At 47.0% G+C, this 23,439-nt stretch overlaps 2 protein-coding genes across 2 annotated transcripts; both read left to right on the top strand.

Moving 5' to 3' along the window:
- On the top strand, nucleotides 1-1,376 carry c19orf53.L (chromosome 19 open reading frame 53 L homeolog). Its single transcript, XM_018253722.2, has 3 exons — nucleotides 1-219; nucleotides 643-698; nucleotides 1,148-1,376. Exons 1-3 carry the CDS (start codon nucleotides 144-146, stop codon nucleotides 1,292-1,294), a joined length of 279 nt encoding a protein of 92 aa, XP_018109211.1. The 5' UTR covers nucleotides 1-143; the 3' UTR covers nucleotides 1,295-1,376.
- Nucleotides 1,377-7,416: 6,040 nt separating this feature from the next.
- On the top strand, nucleotides 7,417-22,242 carry zswim4.L (zinc finger SWIM-type containing 4 L homeolog). Its single transcript, NM_001096962.1, is given in 14 exon segments — nucleotides 7,417-7,678; nucleotides 10,139-10,340; nucleotides 13,741-14,088; nucleotides 14,292-14,440; nucleotides 14,548-14,698; nucleotides 15,110-15,286; nucleotides 15,384-15,707; nucleotides 16,019-16,156; nucleotides 16,517-16,777; nucleotides 17,890-18,025; nucleotides 18,107-18,261; nucleotides 18,360-18,523; nucleotides 19,892-19,973; nucleotides 20,817-22,242. Coding segments are annotated over 14 exon segments (3,279 nt in total). The 5' UTR covers nucleotides 7,417-7,564; the 3' UTR covers nucleotides 21,695-22,242.
- Nucleotides 22,243-23,439: the final 1,197 nt, after the last annotated feature.

The raw sequence follows: 23,439 nt of genomic DNA, 5'->3' as shown, positions 1-23,439 counted from the left end.
GATGTTGATTTCCCTTACCAATATGGCTGCCGTCTCGCGTGTCACTTCCGTGCAACTGTGTTCAGCTTTCAATACGGCGGAGAGAATTACAGTTACACTCCTCGATATCTAAGTGTCCTAAGTCTCCTCACCGGGGTCTCAGCATGGCACAGGGGGCTGTAAAAGGCAAAGCCAAACCCAAGAAACCTGCCAAAAAGCCCGTGCCCATGAGGAAGGGAGGTGAGAAGAACTTGTTTTCTAGACAAAAAACTGGCCTCATGTTCATGTACTGTTAACTTTATTTCTGCTCCTTTATAATAACATTGATCAGATGATAGGATCTGTGCAGCCACTGGGACAGAATGTTCTGTTATACAGATGGCTCAAATCTCAGCCATAAAGCAGGACAGGACTGCTGCTTACAATGGGGATCAGATCTGTGCAGCCACTGGGACAGAATGTTCTGTTATACAGATGGCTCAAATCTCAGCCATAAAGCAGGGCAGTACTGCTGCTTACAATGGGGATCAGATTGCTCTGTTATACAGATGGCTCAAATCTCAGCCATAAAGCAGGGCAGTACTGCTGCAAAATAAACTTAGCTGTATGATGACATTGTCCCTTGAACATATGAACTCTCATGCTCTTCTCTGCCCCCTACAGGCCGAGTTATTGCACCAAAGAAATCCCGCCTTATCCACCAACAGAAGCTAAAGAAGGTACAGTGAGAGGAGACATGAGAGCACCCATAGGTGTCCGTATCTTCATGCAGAGACGGGGGAATGCTGGGAAGTTGTGAAGAAGAGAATCGCCTCATACATTGTGGTTGTCCGTGTGTAGCATTGTCCCATGTCAGTGACAGTATAGGAGAGCCGGGACACACCCACTAAACAATATTTCCTGCACTAGATTGTGATTTAAAATAATAAAGGGGCCCTTTAACCCCTTGTTTCCCTCCTTGTGTGAGTGACGTTACTGCCTGCTCTGTACGAACAATTGTGTCTAATCATATGTTCTTTATCCAACCATTAAGGGGCAGACTGGAACAATCCCCCCCCCAGGTGCTGATATGACTCTACTGTCCCCCGCAATTGTTTGTCACTGGCCCCTGTAAGGTCCCCCATGTGTTAGGGCCACAGAATAATGTTGTTTTCCTTATGTTTGGCAGAACCTGGAAGTAGAGATCCGGAAGAAGATTGAGCATGACGTGACCCAGAAAGCCAGCTCCAACATGCCCAAGAAACTGGCGCTGCTCAAGGCTCCGGACCAGGGCAAGAAGGATAAAGGGGGCGTGGCCGGAGGAAGCAAGGCTTGAGGGGCTCCTCTTAATACGGACTGGGGCGGGACCCTATAATGGAATGTATTTTGGTTATTATCCAGTAAAAGATTTTTACCTATTTGCTTAATGTTTTCCATAGCTACTTAATATCCTCATGTGTAGGGGAGTGTATTTCCTGTTACTCGTCACTTCCTTTCTGGCAGAAAACAACACTTCTACCTTGCTTGATGGCAGCCATTCCTGTCATCCCATCCTGAGATGTTCCAGCTCTGCGTAATAAACACTGAAGGGCAGGCTTTCTCCCTCTCCACTTGTTGCTGATGGACAATTCCCCACATAATGTTGTTGGTGGACAGCTGTTAAAGGAACAGTAACAACAAAAAATGAAATTGTGATGAAAATACTATGTACTGTTGTGCTGCTCTGATACAACTGGTGTGTTTGTTTCAGAAACTCTACTATAGTTTATGTAAACAAGCTGCTGTGTAGCCATGGGGGCAGCCATTCAAGCACAGGATACACAGTAGATAACAGATAAGTACTACTATAGTTTATATAAACAAGCTGCTGTGTAGCCATGGGGACAGCCATTCAACCACAGGATACCCAGTAGATAACAGATAAGTACTACTATAGTTTATATAAACAAGCTGCTGTGTAGCCATGGGGACAGCCATTCAAGCACAGGATACACAGTAGATAACAGATAAGCACTACTATAGTTTATGTAAACAAGCTGCTGTGTAGCCATGGGGGCAGCCATTCAAGCACAGGCTACACAGTAGATAACAGATAAGTACTACTATAGTTTATGTAAACAAGCTGCTGTGTAGCCATGGGGGCAGCCATTTAAGCACAGGATACACAGTAGATAACAGATAAGTACTACTATAGTTTATATAAACAAGCTGCTGTGTAGCCATGGGGGCAGCCGTTCAAAGCTGATAAAGGAGAAAAGGTACAGATAAGCTCTGTACTATACAATGGGATTCTTCAGAACTTCTCTGTTATCTACTGTGTATCCTGTGCTTGAACGGCTGTCTAGAAAAAGCATAAATGTCGGGGCTGGGCACACTGGCAGACTCACGTATTGATCAGACCAGAAAAATTAAAATTGAAGCTTTATTGTATAGTCATCTCTCGCCTGACGCATTTCGTGTCACTAGGACACTTAATCATAGGCTGGTGAGTGACTCTACTACATCTGCCTTATGCTTGGAAATGTATTGCTTGAATGGCTGTCCCCATGGCTACTTGTTTATTTTAACTAAACAAGCAAACACACCAATTTTACTAGTGCAGGGTAACAATATATTATATTTCCGTCACTTTAAAAAAGTTTAATTCTTTTGGTGTTACTGTTTCATTAAAAGTGGATGGTGGGAGTTGTAGTTCACCCCCCAGCTGGGAAGGGTCAAGCTCAGTATCCCTGTTGTACGACTGGTTCAGGACTGGACTGAGATTCAAAATAGGCCCTGGCATTTCAGGTACACAGAGGCACAAACAGGCCACACCGAATATATAGTGACTGTCTATGGCAACTTACAGCAGCTCCTCTGGCATTTGCCAGAACCCACAGATTGCCAGTCCGGGCCTGGACTGGTTGCTCAGGTCGGTTCTTGATATATATTTTAGAGTAAGTATTTCACAAGTGTTAGTTGGGTCTCTGGATAGTGCTGAACTACAAATCCCAGAATCCTCCACTAAGACAGTGAGAAAGTCAAAATGAAAGGGGTGGAGGAATTGTGTGCTGTAGTGTTGTCTGGCCACTGTGTGGCGCTGTTCCCTGAGCAGCTGGCTGTACCTGTGTGTGTGCTGGGCACAATGGGTGCATTAAGTCTCCTGCAATGAGCAGCCTCAGGCTGAGATCAGCACAATCCCCCCGGAGTCCCATCATCCCCTTGGCCAGTTATTGAGGTCATTGTCTCTGTTGGACAATAGGCATTTCATGTGTATTAAATGAATGGGCGGGAGGGGTCAGGCAGCTCTTATTCTTTTCCCGCCCCCCACTTGCCCTGTGGCAAAGCTGCTTGTGTATTCATGGCCGGCTCATGGCTGTGTAAACCGAGATGGGACATATGGCCCGGCGTTGCCATTATGGCTTGGTTACAGCTAGTTCTGAGCCAATAATGCCCCCGCCGGGCCACTGGGGACATGATATTAGCCTGCCCCTTGGAATTCTGGGGATGCAAATACATAATGTCAAGCAATGGCTCCTTGTCTCTCCCTGACAGCGGCCACAGTGTTTGGGACAGGGCCAGCAGCCTGAGAAAATGACAACTCCCTACTAGAACCAACCATCAAAGTATTTGCCCTAGACATATGCATTATGTGGTTTATTATATCATATTAAAATACAACAATAACCCTACATGTAGCCCAGCGGGTTTGGGACCTATGATTAAGTGCTGGGTAAGCATGAAACGCGTTGGGCTACATGTGGTGTTATTGTTGTCATTTAATATGATATAATAAACCATTTTTTGAGCAATAGTATGATTATAGAGATAGAGTTTTATGCTTTACCTCGTTTTTGTCACTAGAGGTCTCTGGCATGCTCTGACATATTATACATTTAATATTAAGGGACTGTAGCCAATATCCTTTGTATGATATGTATATATAGCTTCACTACTAAGTAGATTGTAAGCTCTTCAGGGCAGGGAACGACCAGAGGATTCCTCTGCGACCACTTGCTCCCAACGCCATCTTTTCCATAGATGTCACTGTGTTTATGGTCATTTATCTGTAGGCCGTCTAGCCCGGGCATTACAGCTGAATGGGGCTTAAAGTGAGCCTGACAAAAGCTTTAATTGACACAGAGCTTGTGCTTTATCCCTGCCGCTTCATAGGCTAATCAGCCAAATAGGGGCCTATTGTTGCCATTGAGAAATGCCAGGTGCTGCATTGTCATGGCAACCACAATAGCTTAAGGTAAGGATGAAAGTCTTCAGGGAAGGGTGGGGTAGGGGGGTTAATGTAGACCTCCTAATGGACCCCTATAAATTTCTCCCCCTTCACAATGGGCTGCGAATGTTTCCTGAGTGTGTGAGATTTCCCCGCACATGTCTCCCTCCCCGCGTGCGTGTACACACCAGCATGTGTATTGTGTGTGATGTCTGCTCACAGATAATGTGATTAATTAGGCCGCACAAAGGAACGAGTCAGACAATGAGTTTGGGACTTTTCAGCCCTCCCTGGGGAGGTTTCTTATGCAAATACACTGGGACCCTTTTATCTCTTTTAGAGAAGCCCAGTCATATCCTGTCTGATAGTAATCCTGTCCATTCTCTCCCCCCAGAGAGACTGCTCCCCACTGTATGTAACTGTACCCCACTGTATGTTACTGTACCCCACTGTATGTTACTGTACCCCACTGTACAAGGGTCCCGTGTATATTACTGTACCCCACTGTACAAGGGTCCCGTGTATATTACTGTACCCCACTGTACAAGGGTCCCATGTATATTACTGTACCCCACTGTACAAGGGTCTTGTGTATGTTACTGTACTCCACTGTACAAGGGTCCCATGTATATTACTGTACCCCACTGTACAAGGGTCCCATGTATATTACTGTACCCCACTGTACAAGGGTCCCATGTATATTACTGTACCCCACTGTACAAGGGTCCCGTGTATATTACTGTACCCCACTGTACAAGGGTCTTGTGTATGTTACTGTACCCCACTGTACAAGGGTCCCATGTATATTACTGTACCCCACTGTACAAGGGTCCCATGTATATTACTGTACCCCACTGTACAAGGGTCCCATGTATATTACTGTACCCCACTGTACAAGGGTCTTGTGTATGTTACTGTACTCCACTGTACAAGGGTCCCATGTATATTACTGTACCCCACTGTACAAGGGTCCCATGTATATTACTGTACCCCACTGTACAAGGGTCCCATGTATATTACTGTACCCCACTGTACAAGGGTCCCATGTATATTACTGTACCCCACTGTACAAGGGTCCCGTGTATATTACTGTACCCCACTGTACAAGGGTCCCATGTATATTACTGTACCCCACTGTACAAGGGTCTTGTGTATGTTACTGTACCCCACTGTACTAGGGTCGTGTGTATATTACTGTACCCCATTGTACAAGGGTGCCGTGTATGTTACTGTCCCCCCTGTACAAGGGTCTTGTGTATGTTACTGTACCCCACTGTACTAGGGTCCCATGTATATTACTGTACCCCACTGTACTAGGGTCCCATGTATATTACTGTACCCCACTGTACAAGCGTCTTGTGTATGTTACTGTACCCCACTGTACTAGGGTCGTGTGTATATTACTGTACCCCACTGTACTAGGGTTGTGTGTATATTACTGTACCCCATTGTACAAGGGTCCCGTGTATGTTACTGTCCCCCCTGTACAAGGGTCCCGTGTATGTTACTGTATCCCACTGTCTGGCCCATGGATTGCCAAATGCTGCAGTGAAGGGAGAGAGTGACTGGTGTGGGTGCATCTGTATTTCCCTCAATCCATGGGTGGGAATTTCACATTCTGTTTGGTGCTGTATCTTTGTGTTATTCCCAGTCAGTGGGGTGCAGACACGGGGAGTCAGCTGACCTGACCCTTTGAGCTTTTCTCTCCTTGCTCTGTATTGTATCTAAACAATGGATTCTGCACTCACTTTCCTGTCTGAGAAGCTGCAACATCTTCACATCCCACAATGTTGTTATTGCTGCCCACTTGTCCTGCCACCCCACCAAATGCCCTGTATTGTGTGCCAATGGCAATCTAATGCTGTGTGTCTGGGCTGTCACAATAGGCCCTGCTATTCCAAGTACACAGAGGCCCAAACAGCCCCCTACCAGCCCACTATATGGTGACTTTCTATGGAACAATACAGCAGCCCCTCTGGCATTTGCCAGAACCCACAGATTGCCAGTCCAGGCCTGTTGTAACCTGTACTGCTTCAATATAAGCATATTGAAGTCACATATAAAGGCACAAGGCTGCAGGCTGAGTTATACAGGGAACTCTGAGTATCACTCATGTATTATAAGGGATAATGTACCCCCTACTGTAAATGATAAGGATATTAGAAGTCACTGAGGGGTTGTTCTGTGACCATATAAAGGCACAAGGCTGCAGGCTGAGTTATACAGGGAACTCTGAGTATCACTCATGTATTATAAGGGATAATGTACCCCCTACTGTAAATGATAAGGATATTAGAAGTCACTGAGGGGTTGTTCTGTGACCATATAAAGACACAAGGCTGCAGGCTGAGTTATACAGGGAACTCTGAGTATCACTCATGTATTATAAGGGATAATGTACCCCCTACTGTAAATGATAAGGATATTAGAAGTCACTGAGGGGTTGTTCTGTGACCATATAAAGACACAAGGCTGCAGGCTGAGTTATACAGGGAACTCTGAGTATCACTCATGTATTATAAGGGATAATGTACCCCCTACTGTAAATGATAAGGATATTAGAAGTCACTGAGGGGTTGTTCTGTGACCATATAAAGACACAAGGCTGCAGGCTGAGTTATAAAGGGAACTCTGAGTATCACTCATGTATTATAAGGGATAATGTACCCCCTACTGTAAATGATAAGGATATTAGAAGTCACTGAGGGGTTGTTCTGTGACCATATAAAGGCACAAGGCTGCAGGCTGAGTTATACAGGGAACTCTGAGTATCACTCATGTATTATAAGGGATAATGTAAATGATAAGGATATTAGAAGTCACTGAGGGGTTCCAGTATAAATGTATAGAAAGGAATGGGAAGCGGATAATATACAATGTGTAAATGAAGGAATAGGGAAGTAGAAATATAAAAGAACAGGGAGGTGTTGGATTAAGACACAAACCTGACTGTTTGACCCAAGGCGAACACATGAATGAGTAGATTAGTAGCCCCGCCCTTCCATTCCTAATAAGGCGCATCCGTTCAGTTAAAGAGCCCTGGCTCCTCCCACAATCGGCTGCTGCTCCCTATGAATGACAATCTATTAACTCGCTTGACCTAGACAGGGTCATGCGAAGGGCGGGTCCTCCGTTTGAGCGACAAGAGACACCGGCCAATGAGCCCTCGGAAACACGGGTTGGTGGGCGGGGCCAGGGATGCCAGGATAAAGCTCCCAAGCCCCATTGTTAGTGTGATTTAAAGGGGCCGCGGACAGGCCGGGCAGGGAGAGCGGAATTCCGGCCTTGCCCAAAGGATAACGCGGGGGCGCCGGGGGATTAGGGACGGGCCTGTGTTGGATTTACGTGCGATCGTGACTGGGGAAGGATTAGGAGTGAATCCCCGGGGCGGCCAACGATATGGAACCTCCGGCCCCCAAGAGACGATGCCCGGGCCTGAGCCCCCGATACCGACCCGACTCCCTGCTGGATCTCAGCGCTAAGAAGGTGGCCGAGTGCTGGGCCTTTGAGCAGGTAATTAGCCCTCTGCCTTTTCTACCGATATCCTCTCCTCCTCCTGCTGAACTACAACTCCCAGCAGCCCTCACCTGCGCTTCTACATCTGCCACATCCTGTGTCCTTTATATCTATTTATTTATATCTATTTATTTATATCTATTTATTTATATCTTATTTATCTCTCTCTCTCTCTATTTCTTAATTTATGTCTCTTATATCTATCTATTTATACATATCTATTTATTGATCTGTCTGCCTATTTATCTATATTTTATCTATCTATCTATCTATCTATCTATCTATCTATTATATCTATCAGTCTCTAATCAGTGTAATGAATACTAATGCTAATCCATTGAGTATGAATGTCCCCTGGGGGAGTGGGAGCTACCATGTGTCTCAGGGCTGTGGGGGGATTATGTGTGACATGTAAATGTGCCTCACATTGTGTTTGTACATTTTGCTCCCAGGGAAGGGGGGGGGGGGGGGTGTATAGCAAACACTGAATTGCAATGGATCAGGGCTGCAGGGCAAACTGTGGCCCCCAGGAGGTTATTGTGTCCCTCCAGAGCACAGAGAGGATTTCAATTGGCCCCTTTGTACAACTCCCTCATATTGGGATCGCCCATAAATAATAATATCCCCTTTATGTTGGGCCATTTGCATAACAGCTGGGGGGACCCCCGGGGGGGAGCTTAGATGTGGCCCCTCTAGAGAATGAGCAGGCCCTGGACCTTGTCTGGATAAGTGAAACTTGCTTTCATTTGGATTAGTCCCTTGCCTGCGGAGCTTGCAATCCGTTTTCTGGCTGAAGAGGAAATGGGAATTGATGGTTCAGTGACATTTGCCCTGGATTTGTGGGGAGGGTTTTGTTTCCTTTGCGCTGAGGAAGGAAATTATTTGTGCCTCACCCACGGGTGTTTTTTGTCAACTTCAACAGCTGTCTGTCTGTCTGTCTGTGTATATATAAATACATTCTACATAATAGTATATACACACACGCATATATATATATATATATACTGTATGATAGTATACAGATGCATAGGAGCTTACAGAGTATATGTGTGTGTGTGTGTGTGTGTATATAACACTCTGGTAGCTAAGGGTTAACGGGGTGACTCTCCTGGGGCAATAGAACCCCCACATGGTGACACACAAGGATCTATAAATATCAGTGAGTAGTTCTATGTGTATATGATATAAATATATATTTAAGGAGGGTACAGTTGGCGCACTGTGGTATCATTCCTGCATCATCGCTTCCTCTTTCCCTGCCCATCAATCAGCATTAAGGGCCATAATCATTACAGGTGGGGACAGGGGAGGGGCCCCGTGTCACCTGTCTCTTGTGACGTCACTGCTGGGTGCACTACCTGCATTCCTTTTCATTCTGTATGAAGTCCATTTAAATCATGAAATTGACTTTTATAACATTTAAATGTTTTGGTCGTGTCTCCTGATAGCTCAGTATATTGACTTCATACAACCAATGGGTCTTCTCTGTTCCACAGAGCTGACAATTAAATATTATGGCTCAAAAACAATCCGCTGCAGTGTCTTATTGGAACTTAATGGGGGGCTGCTAAGGGGGGAAGTTAGGGGGAGATTTGGGGTGAGTGCTTATTTGTACCCTGGGTACCCCTGGAACTATAGCAGGGTAACACCCCAATGTTTCTATATATCTGTAACCTTGTTATGAGCTAAGGGGGCCCAGTCTGAAGGCCAGTTAGGGGGAGATTTGGGGTGAGTGCTTATTTGTGCCCTGGGTACCCCTGGAACTATAGCAGGGTGACTGTTACCCCAATGTTTCTATATATCTGTAACCTTATGAGCTTAGGGGCCCAGTCTGAAGGTCAGTTAGGGGGAGATTTGAGGTGAGTGTTTATTTGTACCCTGGGTACCCCTGGAACTATAGCAGGGTGACACCCCAATGTTTCTATATATCTGTAACCTTGTTATGAGCTAAGGGGGCCCAGTCTGAAGGCCAGTTAGGGGGAGATTTGGGGTGAGTGCTTATTTGTACACTGGGTACCCCTGGAACTATAGCAGGGTGACCCCAATGTTTCTATATATCTGTAACCTTGTTATGAGCTAAGGGGGCCCAGTCTGAAGGCCAGTTAGGGGGAGATTTGGGGTGAGTGCTTATTTGTGCCCTGGGTACCCCTGGAACTATAGCAGGGTGACTGTTACCCCAATGTTTCTATATATCTGTAACCTTATGAGCTTAGGGGCCCAGTCTGAAGGTCAGTTAGGGGGAGATTTGGGGTGAGTGTTTATTTGTACCCTGGGTACCCCTGGAACTATAGCAGGGTGACAGTTACCCCAATGTTTCTATATATCTGTAACCTTGTTATGAGCTAAGGGGGCCCAGCCTGAAGGCCAGTTAGGGTGAGATTCGGGGTGAGTGCTCTATGCACCTTGTGTGACGCTACAATGGAGGCTGTGCTTATAGTTCCTTTCCGTCTCTTTCAGGTGGAAGAGCGATTTTCAAGGGTTCCGGAACCTGTGCAGAAGCGAATCATATTCTGGAGTTTCCCACGTAGTGAAAAGGAGATATGTATGTACTCATCTCTCGGTTACCACCCTCCCGAAGGAGAGAGGGACTCCCGGGTACCCTTTAACCGAGGGCTGCAGTTGATGCAATCTGGAGCTGTACAGCGGGTGCTTCAAGTGGGTAAGTGTCTTGCTAAAAGCTATAACTGTGCCCATAGATCTTCTATGCTTTTTTAATGTCACCTTCTCTGAAAAGCTTTCTTGGGGATGATGGGAGTTGTAGTCCAACAGCAACTGAAAGCAGAAAATTCTGTTTAGCTGTGTTTTGACTTGCCATTTCTGGATTGTTGCTGCTGATTCTGCCTCATTGCCGGCTGCCCACAGGCAACTTATCTGAATTGGAGTTGCCCCCGGCTTGTAGATCTGGTTTAACGGAAATTGCAAAAATGTGCTGCTTTATTGTCCTAGAGGCTGCCCTGGACTGTGCTCAGCTGCTTCTCTGTTCTGCCCTGTGTTTTCACCTGTCTTGAAGGATGCTGGGAGTTGTAGATGAACATCTGGACTCTCCCTGTCCCAAGGTGAAGCGGTTCAGCTGTAACCTGTATAGGCAGGTGCACTCACACTTTACCAAGTCCGGATTTGCCCGTGACGAGGCAGTGGTACATTCCCTGGGTGCAGGCAGTAACACGTTGACTGGGTGACAGTTGGTGACACTCCTTGTATCAGGGTGACTCTCTTCCTTGCCCCGAGCTGAGTCAGTCGCCTGCCCTGGCCTGTCTCTCTCTCGGCTGATACTGGGCAACTCCCAGCACTCCTGGGTGCCAGGGGGCCTATAGGGTTTGTAGGGGGTGCGCTGATTCGGCACATGAGATTTTGGGATTCTTCCAAGTGTAATTAGAGCTCAATTAGAATAATAACCAGAATAATCCCAGTTAATTAGTGCTGGCACTGCCTTGGCACAAGCACCCCCCCCCCCCAATCACCGTTTCCTGTTTCTCATTATTAGTATATGAAACTGCAGGGATTTGTTTAAACCCTCTCTCCATTCTCAGCACGGACAGACCCCCGGGCTGCCCCCACCCTGACATCTCTGTTTTGTACACGACAGATAAAAGTCCCATTGAGGAGCCAAGGCCCGAGGCTTGTGACTGGGACAATACGAGGCTGTCATGCGTCACAGATCCCACACATGCCCCGGCTCTGGGCCCTTCAGCCTGAATAGCTGCTCTGTACATTGTGCTATCAGTTACAGGGGACACTGACGCTACAATAGAACATTACATTGCTAACCCTTACAGGGGGCAGTGACGCTACAATAGAACATTACATTTCTAACCCGTACATTGGGCAGTGACTACAATAGAACATTACATTGCTAACCCTTACAGGGGGCAGTGACGCTACAATAGAACATTACATTTCTAACCCTTACATTGGGCAGTGACTACAATAGAACATTACATTGCTGACAGTTGCACTGGGCAGTGACTCTGCAATAGAACATTGCATTGCTAACCCTTACAGGGGCAGTGACGCTATTACATTGGTAACCCTTACATTGGGCAGTGACTACAATAGAACATTACATTGGTAACCCTTACATTGGGCAGTGACTACAATAGAACATTACATTGCGAACAGTTGCAGGGGGCAGTGACACTACAATAGAACATTACATTGCTAATGGTTACAGGGGCAGTGACTACAATAGAACATTACATTGCTAATAGTTGCAGAGGGCAGTGACGCTACAATAGAAAATTACATTGCTGACAGTTGCAGAAGGCAGTGACGCTATAATAGAACATTACATTGCTAATAGTTGGGAGAGGGCAGTGACGCTACAATAGAACATTACATTGCTAATAGTTACAGGGGGCAGTGACTACAATAGAACATTACATTGCTAATAGTTGCAGAGGGCAGTGACGCTACAATAGAAAATTACATTGCTGACAGTTGCAGAAGGCAGTGACGCTACAATAGAACATTACATTGCTGACGTTTCCTTGTCCATGCAAAGATGAACACTTGACATTCTGCAGGTTTTATTAGACTTATGTGTTATACTTCCCTTTTTATTGGTTTATGAAGGATGCTGGGAGTTGTTGTTGTTCAAAGGTTCATCATCCCTTTAAGGAGACTCACTCATTTCTAGCAGCATTTACTGGCTGGCCATAAGCACGTTTAATGAATATGCGGGTCATGTGATGCGAGGTGACTAGGCGCCATTTATAATCTTAATTTTAAAGGATATAGGTGGCAGTTTTGTTTTGCCCCAGTAAAGGCAGTCGCCCTGGATTATCGGAGGGTGCTGATGACGAGTGCTGTACTTGTGTAAAAGGCCACAACGCGTTTGGTGCTACACTGCTTGTCTGTCCCGTGGCAGCAGCAGATGGTATGATTTTTCCCTGGGCTTGGGTTATGGCTGTGTGTCCTACTAAAGCTCTGTGTTTTGGCTTTTAGTTCAGCCTGACTGATTCCATGAGCCCAAATGTCTCCCCTATTATGTGACTTTTATTGTGTTATCCCCCCACGCACTCACACCCAGCCAATGCTACAATTGGTTTTGCCCCAGTGTTCCGCATAAAGTCCCAGGCTTAGAGGGGGGGGTGGGAACTAGTCCCAAGCAGAGCCAATAATCCAGACCCGTGTCCTTAGGGTAATTGGGGGAGGGGGGCTGAAATTCTAGTAGAGCTTCCCCTGCTGTTCCCTTTTCTTATCTGCGTCTTGTTTGCGGTGAATGAGGGGGTCGGTTTGCCTGAACAGATGGATAATGGAGCTTTTCTCAAATACCCCCCGTCCAATCTTTTAATGCGAAGATGCGCGAATTATACACGAGATGGGGAGGCATCGGATTATTATCCCCCTACCCCCCTTTTCTCTCTGTATTGTAAGAAAGGGGGGGTTCCGGGGTGTCAGATGATAATTAGAGATTCCCAAATCACCCACTTTATTCACGCAATGATCGGAGATAAGGGAGGGGGGCCCAGCGACAAATCACTTCTTTTTGGTGCGACTAATCTCCCCGAAAATCCTTCCCACTGGCTACAATCTAAATCGCTGGTGGGATGGCACTCGGAGTGCTTCATTTACCAAAGTCCTCTGAAGTTGCGTCACGAGGAAACGACTTCGGAAAACGAAGCACTCTGAGTGCCATCCCGCCAGAGATTTAGATTCTAGCCGGTGGAAAGGCTTTTCAGGGAGATTAGTCGCACGGAGAATCTGCGATTAGTCACCGGGCAACTACATCTCCCCGAATCTTCGCATCTGTCTCTGCCCTTAAAGGTGGCTGGGGGTAGGAATTTTTGTTGCACTTGCTCAGACCACAGACAAGGAAGTGATATGTTCCATCATGTCTCCGTCTGAAGTAGATCTATTACTATGGACTGAGATCCAAAATAGACCTTGGTATATCAAGTACACAGAGGTCCAATAAATAGTGAGTGTCTGTGGCTTCTTAAGGCAGCCCCTCTGGCATTTGCCAGAACCCAGATTACCAGTGCATTCCTGATAGGATGCCCCATTGATGAGAATATGATTAATTTCTGCGTCTAACATCCCCGTCTCTTACCATTCAGGCTTCCACCTCAGCGGATCCGTCACAGAATCCGGAGACCCAGAGCGGACCTACCAAGTGTCCATCAGCTTCGACCGCTGCAAAATCACTTCCGTCAGCTGCGGCTGCGAGAACCGGGACATCTTCTACTGTGCCCACGTGGTGGCCCTGTCCTTGCACCGGATCCGGCGGGCACGGGGGGTGGAGCTACGGCTCCCGATTTCAGAGACCCTGTCCCAGATGAACCGAGACCAACTGCAGAAGTTTGTCCAGTACCTGATCAGCGAACATCACACGGAGGTGCTCCCCACTGCTCAGAGGCTGGCCGACGAGATCTTACAGCTGGGCTCTGAGATAAACCGGGTGCATGGTGAGATGAATAGCCTCGTTCTTAGTGGGGGGGGATGGACAACCCAGGACTGGAAGCTGTGAGTGGGTGGTGGCAGTTTTTAAATGGTGATGTTTATGATGGCTGTTGATGATGATGATGATGATGAGGATGGCTGTTGATAATGATGATGATGATGATGATGATGGGAGTTGCTTTACTCAAGTTGACTTTGTTACTCTTAGGGGCCCCAGATCCAACTGCTGGTGCTGGGCGAGAAGATGAAAACTGCTGGCACCTTGATGAGGAACAGATTCAGGAGCAGGTGAAGCTACTTCTGGCTAATGGTGGTTACTATGGCGCCAGCAAACAGTTACAGTCTATGTTCAGCAAGGTAGGTTCCCCACTCTGCCCCACGTTCTACAGGTGCTTAGACTGGGGGCGACATAACAATTGCGCTCTCTTCCCTTCCGCTCATTGCGCTACTTCTTTCCCGTGCAGGTGAGGGAGATGCTGCGCATGAGGGATTCCAATGGGGCCCGCATGCTGATCTTAATGACCGAGCAGTTCCTGGAAGACCCACGATTGGCGCTGTGGCGGCAGCAGGGGGCGGGGATGACGGACAAGTGCCGGCAGCTGTGGGACGAACTTGGTGAGACGTGATTTTGCTTATGGGTTGTTCACCTTTAAATTAACTGGTCGTATGATGTAGAGATTGATCTGGTTGCTTGGGTCCAAATTACCCTGCATTGATTTGAATAAGAGATATGAACAGGAGAGGCCTGAATAGAAAGATGAGGAATAAAAAGTAGCAACAAAATACATTTGTAGCCTTACAGAGCATTTGTTTTTAGATGGGGTCAGTGACCCACCCCTTTTAAAGGCCTATGTATTGTTGCCATACCTCTTTAAAACCACATAAGCTCATCCTTTTAATATTTTCTACACGTGGCCCCCCTATCGTGCAGTGGATAACTGGTATTTGCTTCTATCAGTCCTGGAAATGTAATTAATATCTAATATTCTATATTTTACTGATTGACGTCTGTTGTGCCCATCACAGGTGCATTGTGGGTGTGTGTGGTGCTCAGCCCTCACTGCCGGGCGGAAGAAAGGGAATCGTGGCTGGAGTTGCTTGGGAGGTGGAACGCGTTGGATATCTGCCCATTGGAGGAGGGCAACTATAGCTTGGATGGACCTGGGACACAGACTCAACCCCAGGGCTACAATTCAAATCAAGGTATGAAGAACAGGGTGACTTGGACCGAACCCCTCCCCCACTGCAGGTGATACAGACACAAAAACCCAAATATTAACATTTTCTATTTCCCCCCCAGCTCCTGCGCCACGTCAGACCGTATTTGCTCGGGCCTTGAAAGCCGGGGAGCTTCGCTGGACAGACGCGCACCTTCAGCGCGTGTTGAGCGGTGAGACGGGTGCCCCCAGCAGTGCAGTAAAGAGTAGCACGGATATGCTCTCCTACGACCCCCAAGGCCGCCCCCTGTGGTTGGGAGATCATTTTCCAGTGGCTTGTGCCCGTGTGGATGCCCTGCGGTCTCATGGATACCCACAACAAGCGCTCAGACTGTCTGTCTGTATTGTCAACACTATGAGACTGCAACGCCAGCACCAGCTTGAGAGTGTGAAGCAGCAAAGGAAAGGTGAGAAGGAGACGTGTGTAGCCGTAGGGAGTTGCACAGGGTCGGGCAGTTGGTTTGGAGAGTGGCTCGGGGTTGGAGAGTTGGTCGGGGACTTGCTTGTGAGTTTTGTGGGGGTCGGGGGGTTGCGGAATTGGTTTGGGCGTTGCGCGGGGGTCGGGCAGTTGTGCAGGGTCGAGGAGTTGCTCAGGTTGGGCAGTTGCTTAGGGAGCTGCACAGGGTCGGGCAGTTGCACAGGGTCGGGGAGAGTGGGACTGGAATCTGTGGAGTGTGGGGTGATGACGCTTTTCATTAACCCCTTTGTCCTTTTGCAGAACTGCAGCTGAAGGGAATCACTTCTCTAACTAACCTGGAGGGGTGGGTGGGGCACCCGTTGGACCCCATTGGATGTCTCTGCCGGACGTTCCTAGAAGCCAGTCTGCCTGAGGACGAGGGACTATCGCTATACCCAGGTACATACATCCTCCTGTGCCAAAAGCTTATACATATAATGGGCCAGTTGTATGTCATGGGGCAAATTGAAGGGCCAGACTGAATTAAAATGATGTCATACAGTGGAGTCTATGGAGTCTGTGAGCAGACTGGGGGCCACATCCGGCCCATGAGCCTCCAGTTGGACAGCCCTGCATTAGATAGTTGCAAGAAAGGGTCGGGTGCCGTTCTTGACAATTGAAGCTACTGGTAGTGATCACATCACTGACCCAGAGACTGGTCTGGTTGTCATTCTGGAGTCTCCTCTAGAAGCTGGACGCTAGGTACAAAGAGTTAATAGTTAACCCAGTTCTTGCTCACGTTAATTCTTTCCCTTGCAGATATTGGTGGAGAGCAGAGGAAAGTGATGTATCAGCATGTGCCCCTACCCGGTGCCACTGCCAACGGAGAGTCCTACTTGTGTCTGGCACTGGAAGTGGCTCTTATGGCCCTGGGGCAGCAGCGGGCGATGCCCGAGGGTCTCTATGCCCAGGACAAGCTGGTGAGGAGCGAGGAGCAGATTATTGGCCTGTTGGGCACGTTGGACATGGCAGAGAGACTGATCCAAGTGCTGAGGAAACAGTCCGTTCTTCTGCTGGAAGGTAGGAGCCTGCGCTGATCACATGACTTCTGTCTATTGGCTGGGAATAGTTGGCTTCAGTTGTTGGAGGGTCAATAAACAAAATATATGTCCCATAACCCGTAGCTCATAAAAATCAAAAGTTTATTCAATTAACATAGTGACAGATCAAAAGTAAGTACATACTGACCCCACATGACCCAACTTACGCGTTTTGTACTCTCCGGTACTTAATCATAGGTGTTTGTGCCAGTACATCATTAGTCCCAAAATGTAAAAGCAGGGTAGTCCCACCCAATGGTTCACCTTTAAGTTAACTTTTAGTATGTTATAGAATGGCTAATCCTAAGACACCTTTCAATTGGTCTTCATTATTTGTTTTGTAAAGGTTTTTGCCTTCTTCTTCTGACTCTTCCCAGCTTTAGAATGGGGGTCAGTGACCCCCATCTAATTTGCAAATGCTCTGTAAGGCTACACATTTATTATTCTTGCTTCTTTTTATTACTTGTCTTTCTATTTGGGCCTCTCCTATTCATATTCCAGTCTCTTTTTCAAATCCGTGCATGGTTGCTAGGGGAATAAGGATCCTAGCAACCAGATGGCTGAAATTGCAAACTGGAGAGCCGCTGAATAACTCAAAAACCACAAATAAAAAATGAAAACCAATTGCAAATTGTCTCAGAATATCCCTCTCTACTTTATATTAACCATTCATTTAAAGGTGAACAACCCCTTTTTCAGAGAGAGGTTAATCCTCTTTTTATTGTGGTCGTACGTTTCCCTACTCCCTGTAACCTGTAGAAACAATAATAGTATAGTAACTATAGTAACATGTGGAACCCAACCCATTGTAATGTTTCAGGAACACCTTGTTATAAACAAGTCAATATTACAATTATTACGCAGTGCAATCGAAAATGTAAAAATCTTACACCATTATAAACTTGGTAAAAATCAATCTTTCTTCCATCTCTTCTATCACAGAAGGGAACACTATAGATATAAATGTAAGTCTAGGTGTAGATGGACCTGCCATTGGACGGCTCCACCTTTATTAGGAATACTGGGAGTTGTAGTTCTCAGAAATGACCAATTTCCTCCCATCTCATCGTGTGTTGCATCTTTTTTTCCAAGGTGGTCCCTACAGTGGCTTCGGGGAGGTGATCTACCGTGAGAGTGTTCCCATGCACACCTTCGCACGCTTCCTTTTCACCACTCTCCTCCCACATGACACGGACCTGGCCTATCGGATAGCACTGAGAGCAATGAGGTGAGTAGTGGGGGGGATCAAGTGCCTGGAGTCGAGTTCTCCTGCCCCAGTGCCTTACTTACCCTTTATCTCTCCTTTCAGGCTCCCTGTCCTGGAGTCCATCCTCCCACCCCATGGCTCCGACATTCTGCCTCTGGACTCCATGTTAACTAGTCGCTTCCCTCGCTGGTTCATCCTGGGACATCTGGAGACTCGCCAGTGTGAGCTCGCATCTGCCATGCTGACCACCGCCAAGGGTACGTACAGGTGCTCGCATGATGACGGACAGCAGTTTTGCTTTATGATGGGCGTTAAAGACGCAAAGTAATCTCATCTTTTCTTTTTGTATATTCAGGGGACCCCAAGTGGCTCCACACCGTCCTGGCCTCCATCCAGAAGCACATTCACTCCCCCGCGCTGCTTTTTAAGTTGGCCCAAGACGCCTGCAAGACTGCGACGCCCCCTAATGCTCCCCCGGACACCACCCTACTAAATATCTCTCTAGAGCTGGGACTGCAGGTAACAACCAGTGTTATTCTCTATATCAGGGATGCACCAAATCTGCTATTTGGGATTCGGGCGAATTCTTTGTGAAAGATTCAGCCGTATAATGAACCAAATCCTAATTTGCATATACAATTTAGGGGCAGGAAAGAAAAAAAGTGAAAAAATCTTCTTTTGTAACGAAAAGTCATGTGATTTCCCTACCCACCCCAAATTGACTTATGCAAATTAGGGTTTGCATTCAGTTCGGCCAAGCACAAGGATTCGGCTGAATCCCGCTGAAAAAGGCCGAATCCTGGATTCGGTGCATCCCTACTCCATATGTTTGGATCAGTTGGGCAAGCTGGCTTCTTAGTGGTGAATGCCCATTACCCAGAAGCCTCTCCCTGCCAATGGCCCAGATGCTTGGCTTTTATAACCATGGACATAAGAAAAATGGAAAAATGCGGCTCAATCCCAGCCGTGAAAATTAAAGTTTCAAAGTCTGGCTCATCCAATGCAAAAATGAACCTGGGTGTTAAAACTCCAGGTCTGTCTCGTCCAGGCTCAAACTCCACATGTTGACAGTGTATATAAATATTGGCCAATAAATGTATCACGCTCACCGATAAGTGCAGCGCCCTGAATCCGTAGCGTAGGGAGAAATACCAATGACAATGAACACGCACTCCTGGAGCCAACCGGTCTCGATAAAACTTGATTTTATTCCAAGTAGCTAAAACAATCGGTCCTAACGCGTTTTGTATCATGGGATATGTAATCATAGGTACTATACATGCATTAAACGGCTGTTCACCTTCCAATACTTCCAACACTTTTCAGTTCAGTTGGTTTCAGATTGTTCACCAGAAATAATGACTTTTTCCAATTAGTTTCTATTTCCTATATTTGACTCTTTTTCTAATATTGAAGTGTAAAGTTTCATTCTAAAGCAGCTCTGGGAGGGGGGGTCGCCGACCCTGTAAACTGTTCTAAACTGATACATTTAGTTGATACATTTCTTATCTTTGTCCCTGCTGAGCAGAATCTCTTGAGTTTCATTACAGGCAGCTGTTAGAATTGATACAATAGTTGCTAATACTCCAGAGATGCTGCTGAGAAATGAATCAACTAAATGTTGTAAAACTGTAACAGCTCAGAGTCTGCACCTGAATTACTGAGCTGCCAGACTCAAACACCAGAGACAGGGACATTCAACTTTTTTTTTTAAAAAAAATGATAAAAAATAAAACCTAGAAAGTAATTAAAAAAAGTCTTTATTTCTGGGGAACAATCTGAAAAGTTTGAAAGCTCTGGGTCGGGCATAGGCAGCAGAAGCATTAGGTTCTCTTTCATTACCAATATTCTGCCGTTAATTCCAATCCTGTTTTGTATCTTTAACAGGTGATGAGGATGACTCTGACCACCCTGACGTGGCGACGGCGGGAGATGGTGCGATGGCTCGTGTCTTGCGCTACAGAGATTGGTAAGTGGCTGCAGTAACATCACGGACCAGCAGGGGGGGGCTGTGGGATAAGGCAAGTGGTAGCCAGGTTGGCGGGTTTCCAGCCAAGTTCTGCTGCTAATTTAAAGACAGACGGATTTTGAAAGAACAAACTAGCCAAGATACAGATTTGGGCTACTTTTTGGGCATTTGGCTTTTTTTTTTTTTTTTTTTCTTGCTCCAATGCAAAAAGCCTGCGTCTCCCAATGCATGTTGGGTTTTTGTTTACCAATTTGCCAGCTGCCAAGTTCAATGTAGGACTGCAATACCCAGCATGCAAATGGAGTTAGCAGATTTTGGGCTCTGTACCCCAGTCTCCCGTCTCTCTTAAGCATTCTCTCATTTTCTGACGACTTTCCTCAATTTCAGACAATTTGGGGCAAAAATCTGCCGGCCACCAAAAAAGGTTGGACTGTTTTACCAATATTTATTGAAATTGAATATTTATTAGGGCTTTATGGGACCTCTTTACCTCCCCTATAGTTACGCCCTGGGTGACTGGTAAATCTGTCCCATTTTGCTTCTTGGAAACACTTGAAAAAGGTGTATTTTCACATATTCATGTATTTTTTTTTTTTTTTTTTCCACTGTACATATTGTGCCATTTTTGGGCTACTTGTGAAGTGCCTCTTGGCTAGTTCTGGGCTGATTGTAACGTGCCTCTTGGCTAGTTTTGGGCTGGTTGTGTAGCTGACTTTTGAAAATTAGACCTGGCAACCCTGGTGGTGGCTGACACATTCCGCCTGTCATTTGTCCTGCCTTTATCTGGGTGACTTGGGGCAGCAATGACATTATGCACCACAATGACATTATTTTTCCTCCTAGGTGCCCAGGCTCTGATCAGCATCATGCAGAACTGGTACGCCCTCTTCACCCCCATCGAGGCTACGACCATCGTTGCCGTCACCTGCACATCCCCCGCCACCCTCTTGCGTTTCAGTCCGGACCCTCGGCAACGCGAGGAGCTGTGCTCGTGCGCCCGTGCCCTGGCTTTACAGTGCGCCATGAAGGACCCCCAGAGCTGCGCCCTACCTGCCCTCACCCTCTGTGAGAAAGACCACACCTCCTTTGAAGCGGCTTACCAGATTGTATTGGACAGTGCCAGCTCGGGCCCCGGAGCTCACTCACACCTCTTTACTGTGGCACGATACATGGAGCACCGAGGCCTCCCACTGCGGGCATTTACACTTGCCACCCTGGCTCTGTCCAACCTCAGCATCGGCTTTAGCCAGGACACTCACCCGGCCGTCAGTGATGTGCTGTGGGCCTGCTCCTTGGCACACTCTTTGGGCAAAGCAGAGTTAAGCACTGTGGTACCTCTAGTGATCAAAAGTGTGCAGTGTGCCCCTGTTCTCTCTGACATCATACGCCGGTGTAGCCTGGCACCCCCAGGACTGGCCCAGGCACTGTCCTCTTCTAGTGGAGGCCGAGGAAGGGGCTCTGGAGGACGGGCAGACAAGCCTCCTCTCTGTCAGCTGCTGGAGGCGGCAGTCGGGGCTTATATCAGCACCACCCACTCTCGCCTCACCCACATCAGCCCGCGGCACTACGGCGAGTTCATCGAGTTCCTGGCCAAAGCCCGCGACACCTTCCTGCTGGCACCCGATGGCCACCGCCAGTTCTCTCAGTTCTTGGACAACTTGAAGCAGACGTACAAAGGGAAGAAGAAGCTGATGCTGTTGGTGCGGGAGCGATTTGGCTGATGCCAACAGAGGAACCACGGGTAGAGAAGCCGGAGAGAGGGGGGGTGGAAATAGAAAACTTGCCCCCTTATACATGAGATTCTCTTCCAGAGGGGCAACAAAATCTGTTGCGTCCCCCTCACCTCACGTATCGGACACTTAATGGACTTCCAGCTGGTGACGGGAGCCATAGTGGTGGCCACTGAAGTACTGAAGAGTCTCTGCAAGGAGCTTTTAATAACTTATTTATTTATATTATTATGGATTTTTTTTATTCCCCTCTGGGGCAGACCATCCTCTTTATGCACCATGTCGGGCTGATTAGTCGGATGGAATTTGGGAACGGCTATGGGCCCCGCATGGTGCGGACTGCTTATTTATTTCTGAAGGATTAATCTGTATTAACTTATTCTTTTTGTATTCTTTCTTAATATGGTTAATTTCAGTCGGTTCTAATTTAATGGGCGCTGCCCCAAAATCATTCCTGGATGCTGCCCCGCCCTCCAAACAGAAACTGCCGGCCGACCGCGTGTAGTTCCGAAATCCTGCGCGGATCCACAAGCAGTATTGCGGCCGCCGTGACCAAGAATTGGCGGGGTGGGCTTGTGACTCGGTCTGACCAAACGTCAGTGGCCGGATGGCTGTGTATAAATATTGTATATTAATATATACTTAATATATAAATGTATATTACCAAAAAAGGGAAGAAAAATAGTTAAAAAAAAAAAAAAAAAAAAAAGAGCAAATTCTATAAGGAAGGTCGATGGGGGGCCACTGCAGTGGTGGGTTCTATATCAAATGAAGTGTTCCAGATAGGGTGGGGGTCTTATTTTCAGCTTTATACCTCAGTCTTCACCCCCCCCCCCCAAATAATTGTGATCATGTTCCAATGTCTACACTGAAATTATAACTCAGGAAGATGCCGCTCTCAGTGTCACCTTGTCACCCCCTCCCCCATTAATTCTACATGGTCCCCCCCATTATTTCCTCTCACATCTTACCAACCCCCCCCCCCAATCCACTAATCCCCCGCCCCCTTGTCTTTCCATAATTAAATGAAGGTTATGAAATCCCGAATTAATGTGTCTCGCTAGGAAATACCATTGTCTGTGCTGTGGGGGGAGGAGTCAATGATATATAAATATGTGTCACCTGTTTTTATTTATTGATCCATCTGTCACAGTTGTTTCTTAACGGAGAAAAAAAAAAATTTTAATGAGAATATATTGGTGTTTGATGATCATTCTTGGTATATGTGGGGGGCTCCTACAATCTCTCCCTCTCTTGCCTCCATTTGTCTTGTTCGCTAATGTGTCGCCTCTTTGTGTGAATTTCATAAGCTAGCTTAAATCAATATTCACCCTCCAATTTCTCCCACTCGTTAACTGGCCATTCAGAGCTCGTCCCGCTTACTCCATGAACAAGTTTACAGATATATGAAACATTGGGTGACTCATCCCTGGCATTATTTAGTCTCTCCTAGGGATGGCTTAGAATGCCCGATGCTCCCCCACTCCTAGCGCGCACGCCCCTCCGTAGAAGACGAGAGACACGACGTTGAACCTCATACTGGTGTTCCCAAGTTCCTCTCTGGAGGAGAACGCATTAGCAGTCAAGCAACGCGTCTGTCTCGTAGGAAGGGGAAGGGCCCAGCAACTATTCATATAATTACCTTGCGTGGCGCTTCCTGCCCTGCCCCAAACACCTGCCCGTCTGTTGGGAAGAAAATAGCAGCATTGCTTAGTCTCAGCCCTCCCTCGGGACAG

This window comes from Xenopus laevis, chromosome 3L (assembly GCF_017654675.1).
Source record: "Xenopus laevis strain J_2021 chromosome 3L, Xenopus_laevis_v10.1, whole genome shotgun sequence".
Lineage (NCBI taxonomy): Eukaryota > Metazoa > Chordata > Amphibia > Anura > Pipidae > Xenopus > Xenopus laevis.
The sequence above is the reverse complement of the archived record's forward strand: the minus strand, read 5'-3'. Positions and strand labels throughout refer to the sequence as shown.

Coding starts and splice junctions, on each gene's coding strand:
- c19orf53.L (XM_018253722.2), top strand. CDS start 144: ATGGCACAGGGGGCTGTAAAAGGCAAAGCCAAACCCAAGAAACCTGCC. Junction 220..642: donor CGTGCCCATGAGGAAGGGAG/GTGAGAAGAACT, acceptor TGCCCCCTACAG/GCCGAGTTATTGCACCAAAG. Junction 699..1,147: donor ACCAACAGAAGCTAAAGAAG/GTACAGTGAGAG, acceptor TATGTTTGGCAG/AACCTGGAAGTAGAGATCCG.